This window comes from Adiantum capillus-veneris, chromosome 24 (assembly GCF_014529385.1).
Source record: "Adiantum capillus-veneris isolate H3 chromosome 24, ASM1452938v2, whole genome shotgun sequence".
Classification (NCBI taxonomy): Eukaryota; Viridiplantae; Streptophyta; class Polypodiopsida; order Polypodiales; family Pteridaceae; genus Adiantum; species Adiantum capillus-veneris.
Genome location: NC_140954.1, coordinates 10,319,275 through 10,324,615, shown reverse-complemented (window position 1 = coordinate 10,324,615; position 5,341 = coordinate 10,319,275). Strand labels below are relative to the sequence as shown.

General features: G+C 43.8%; 1 protein-coding gene across 1 annotated transcript; it reads right to left on the bottom strand.

Moving 5' to 3' along the window:
- Positions 1-3,492: 3,492 nt before the first annotated feature.
- On the bottom strand, positions 3,493-4,944 carry LOC147425929 (mitochondrial uncoupling protein 5-like). The gene has a single exon (XM_086498119.1). It carries the CDS (start codon positions 4,625-4,627, stop codon positions 3,710-3,712), a length of 918 nt encoding a protein of 305 aa, XP_086354245.1. The 5' UTR covers positions 4,628-4,944; the 3' UTR covers positions 3,493-3,709.
- Positions 4,945-5,341: the final 397 nt, after the last annotated feature.

Here is a 5,341-nt window from a genome sequence, read left to right as displayed (position 1 = left end):
TTTGCAGAGTCACATCTGCACCCGCTGAGACCACGTAGTCAAAAATGGCCTGCGCAGAACTTTGTCGAAGCCGAACGGTGGCGGAGATGACCTCATGAAGAAATTCTGAGAACACCACGCCCTTCGGGCTTCCCCACAAGATTTGGGGCCGTGTCTTCGCCTGTCGAATCTCACTCCAATCTGAGCAGGTGACTCTGGCTACCTTTAAATGCTGCCCCGAGCCTCGATTTAAGCTCTGATACCAGTTGAAGGAGTACGAGCGGAAGTGTGACGCGAGAGAGAGTGCGCGAAGAAGAGCACGACGATATGGTGAACTCGCTCTACTGTAATGTGTAGAGCATAGTGAGTTCTTATTAGGTTTTTACAAAAGAATATGTGTACATACCTGGCGGCCCGCCCACTTACCTGGGCGACCACATTGGGCTTTATACCCCAACACCATTCCCCTCAACAATCTTGGAGAAGGAGATGGAGCTCTTGCACTTTGCACTTCACACAATGAGTGTGCGTGTGTGTGTGTGTGTGTGTGTGTGTGTGTGTGTGTGTATGGGAGAGTATACCCTGCAAGCAAGCCCCTAGCTTTTTTGGTCGACCCCCTCTTCTAGCTCATAATGGAAGCTCATTGGACCCCTTTAAGCCTAGCCAATCACATGCAAAGTGCATATCAAGCAAGCATGCTAGCCTTGGGACAAGTGTCTCCCTTTCCCCTTTGAGAGAGAGGACTTGATAAATGCATACACAATTAATTAAATTAGCTATTTTATACTTGGATCCCTTTAGAGGCCAACCAATAAGCTTTAGGTACCTTATGAGGGCAACATGGAGAGGAACTTGAAATGTGTCCTTGTTGCTTCATTAGGAAAGGCTTGACTTGTGTGAGGGTGTGTGTGTTCTCTCTCTAGCTCTTACAATGAGGACTCACCCCCCCTTTTGTGTAGGGATGTGCTTTGACTTTGTGGAACACCTCAAGCCCCTCAAGCACCTTAGTCATGGAGCACCTTAGCACTTTAGTCATTAAGCACCTCAAGCACCTTAGACAGCAAGCACGACAAGCACCTCAAGCACCTTAGTCATCAAGCACCTCGACCACTATAGTCTTCGAAAGAGGTTTCAAAACCATAAACCAAAATCACTAGTCAATACCAAAGAGTAATGCCAAAATGGCTCCACAATGTGCATACAATGGAAATATGCACTCAACGTGCATAAACGAAGTGACCGCGTATAAACAAGCGTTGAAAGAGTTGCAATCCGAAAAATTGATCAATGTGGAAACAATGCTATCAAGAGAGCTCACCGACACTCAAAAGTGCTCACCAAAGTGCATGTATAACGGGCATCAACCATGCACCGTAACCATATGCAAATCCATCCACAAAAGCCATAAACTGAAGCACAAAATCACTGCCAAAGCTTCTTGTGAGAACCTATGAAAAAAGCTGCACCTGTAGTGTCAATGCTGACAACTTTGCCTCGGTCGGAAATGGGTATCCGTCGTTGGCCAAACCTACCCGGTTCTTCTTTATCAGAATCTACCATACACCTCAAACCTCAAGCTCTACAAATTTCACCTTCAACTCAAAATTTATGCACTCAACTTTGAGCATCTACCATGCTTCCAAAAGTGCATCAAACTCATACATTGCGTGAAACAAAAAGCTTGAAATTTAATGCATACAGTTAGTCTAAGTTGAATATCAACAAAACGGTGAGAAATTTGTAGAAATTTTCTTATGCAAAGTTGTAGATACGTCGAAACAAAGGGGCTTACTAGACATAACTTTTAGATCTATAATCTACAAAAAGAAAAATAAATTTGGATACAGTACTGGCATGCATAGTTTTTTGGGCAACACCTTTACCTACACACTATCATTCACATTGTTTTCTAAGCTTCCACAAGAGCATACATCACTCTTAACTGAGCTCACACGCTCCCATTGCATTCTCACAAAGCTTTCAAAACGATCGCTATGCACTCTAATACCAAGTGTGAGTGTGCAAATGTCATGCGTGCGTGGAGAGAGAGAGAGAGAGAGAGAGAGAGAGAGAGAGAGAGAGAGAAAGCATAGGATGTGTGTGGAGCACTCAGTGAGGATTTGAAAATTGCTTCACTACTCCTTATTGTTCTATATGATCAAAAGAATAGATAAAGTTAGTACGATCAGTGTGATGGATGTCCGGCCAATTGGTCTAAACCCTAACACAATCAATAAAAAGAAATGTTATGAGTGTGACAAACATGGACATTGGTCCAAAAGATTTCTCCAAAAACATATTTTGTATGCATTGTGGTAAAAAGAGATATCCACCATCAATATGTGGTGTTTATCTTCTCTAGTTTGGTCATTAACCTATGTGGCACTTTCTATGTAACCTTCATGTGAATTATATGAAAGTGTATATACTTCCAAATGAGTTGTATAAGCTTCCAAATCTCTCCCTGAAAGTTCATAGGTCAAACCCTCTTTGTAGGGGCTTATTTGGGAAGATTCTTGGGACCTCTTTGGAGCCATGTACATTTTACTACACTTAAACTACACCTCACTACTTCTATTTAAGTAGCCCACTCTTTCACACACTTCGAGCGTGAGTTTCATTACCAATAATCTAGTTCGATTTCATATTGATTATCTCAAGTATATTGTGCCATTGGTTATTATTCTAATCATCATGAATGATTCACTAATTAGGTCCATAGATTAACACCTCTCCACCATCTCATCCAAGGCAATGATTCTCTTGGTTTTAATTTCCTTACATTTTCTCTTTTTGTAGTTGGTGGGTCAATTTTGAAGTTTAAGTGGTTGGCATCACCATTCAGGATTGAAGCAATTAGAATGTCAAAATGATAGGAGAGTGTCTTTATTATTCAAATTTGTAACAACAAGGTCACTTTGGAGATGAAGCTAATATTTTATTGTGACACCAAGAGAGTTAATTTAACACAGTGTCCTCTTTTAACTATGACCAAAAGTGGTCAACCATATATATAGCTTTAGCCTAAAAAGCAACATCAATGCATGGAAATGTTTATATAAAGCACATTGTCCAACACTACCATGCTCAATGCACATGTGCACTTGCTAGGAAACTGTAGTTTTGATTTTGTCTTCTTTCTCGTAGGTGTTTTGGGCAAGACAAAGTCCTTGGATGACCTCTGTTCGACTTTCTTAAATACAAAAAAAAAAAAAAGATCTATCTGTGAACGATGCACATAGGAATGCTGAACCTCTTACGATCACGATGAAGCTCCTTGCCACAAATACACATGAATGTTGGCAAAGAAAGTGACTCAAGAGAAGAGGCCTGAGGGGATTCCCTATACAGAGTCTCCTATCTAGGTCAACAACAAGACATGGGATTCACCAACTATTGTACTGTATAGATATTGCAGACGGAATTCGTCACAGCCTTCCGCCGACTAAAAACTGAGGAAGCTATTCAAAGGGAGGACTGAGCTTTCGCCGGAAGGTCCAACACTCTTTGGTCTAGAGCATTCGAACTACATCAAGCACTCCCCAAAGAACTGAGGAAGCTTTCACAAAAAATGGTGTAAGACAAAGAGGGTTGTGCAAGCAGCTCATTCATTAAATAGCTGTCGACAGTCCCCATTTTGGGAAAAACTCTACAATAAAAATGTTTTTAAAGGGTTTCAAAATAACCCTCTAAAAATGTCCAGTCAGAAAATATGCCCACTTGTAAGGAGCTAGAAATTTCTGAGCAAGCACCTAATCTGCTCTAAAGTGATAAACAAGGTAATAGTAAAAGGACCCTGCCTGGTAACATTGGGTACAAAGCCTTTGTAGAGAGCAAGGGGCCCTTCACTTTGTATAGTCTTCAAGGCACAATCTAAGGAGCCCACATATGGTGGTGGCAAACCAGGCACCACCATCATATTCTGTATCCTCGTCTTCACCACATCGATCGGATTTGACACAATCGATGCCACCAGACCTGCTAGAAATGATGCTGCAAAATGTGTCGCAAACCCATCCCGCATTACCTCAGACGCAAGTAAACTCTCTTTAATCTGATCATAGCTAGCTAACTGAGCTGCTGTTACCACCATAGCTCTTTGTATAGTGGGGAATGAACCTCTCCATAGCGAAGAGAAGCCCTCCGTGCTTACCATTTGGAAGAGCGCGTCCGCCACACTCGAATAATTGCGGCGCTGATGAAACGGAAGGCGCCCATCTGCCTGCATTCTCACCATTGCAACATCTGCTGGGTTTCCAACAGCAGCACCAATTGCACCCGCTATCATTCCTGCAAGTATTTTTTTGGAAATGGGGAGCTTTCCATCTTCATCTGCCCATTGCTGCTTCAAAACCTCATAGAGCCCAAGCCTTGTTGTCGAATACATGGCGTGCCGTAAGGCGCTTGCAGACACACCGGAGAATAGTGCAAGGGCACCCTCTTTTTGTACTATCTGCAATCCGACACCCAACACGCCTCCCTGAACTGCCATCTTTACATGAGATTTCTTCGATTGCCCCTCCGAGAGGCTCTTTGAATGGGCTTCTCCTTGCAACTGCATTCTTACCTTGATCAAATCTAAGGGGTGTGTAGCGCATCCCGCCACCACTGCCGCAATTCCACCTTCAACAAAGCCTTTGAAACTCATGGGATCCAAGGTGGGGATATGCGTGAGCACCCTCTCCAGAGAGCAGAATGGCGCAGACAACAATGTGCCGCTTCGTGTGTGTGTCAAAGAAGAGAGAGAGCATGCAATGTGCCTCCGTCTGTGTATGTGGAGTTGGGGGCCGGGGCGGGCGGGCGGCGGGGGAAAACGCAGACTTTTCTGAGAGTGGGGAAACCAGAACCCAACCTGGATTGAGAGGGGCCGAGGCGCGGGTGCCTGGGAGTAGAGTCGGGATTAGGCCTATGGGAGCTTGCCTTTGCTTTCATTTTGTGGGTGCACTGCGTTTTTGTCTCGCTTGGGAGGTCACCATTCCGAGCCCGACTAGGTGCAATGTATCTGCCCCCGAGTCCAAAACTAAATCGACTATCCCATTGCCACGTGGCGTCATGAAGTTTTTCATTTGGCTTCCCCAACTTGGGCAGTTGGTAACCTGGTTGGATAAGACAAACCAAACCTTGGGCAGCCAGGATTCACACTCATCAACTTCAAAGTGACCAAACCGAGTCGTCATTGGTCAGTCAATCCTCTTTGGCATGCGGTGATTAGATGAAAAATTGTTCAAAATTGTTTCAAACCCACCAACACGTTGGTTGAGGTTTATCCCCTCGAAAACGAGAGCTTTTTCATCCACGTTTATAGCATAACTCATGGAAGAGTGTTAATATGCAACCTTATTATGCATAAGGCAGAAATCTC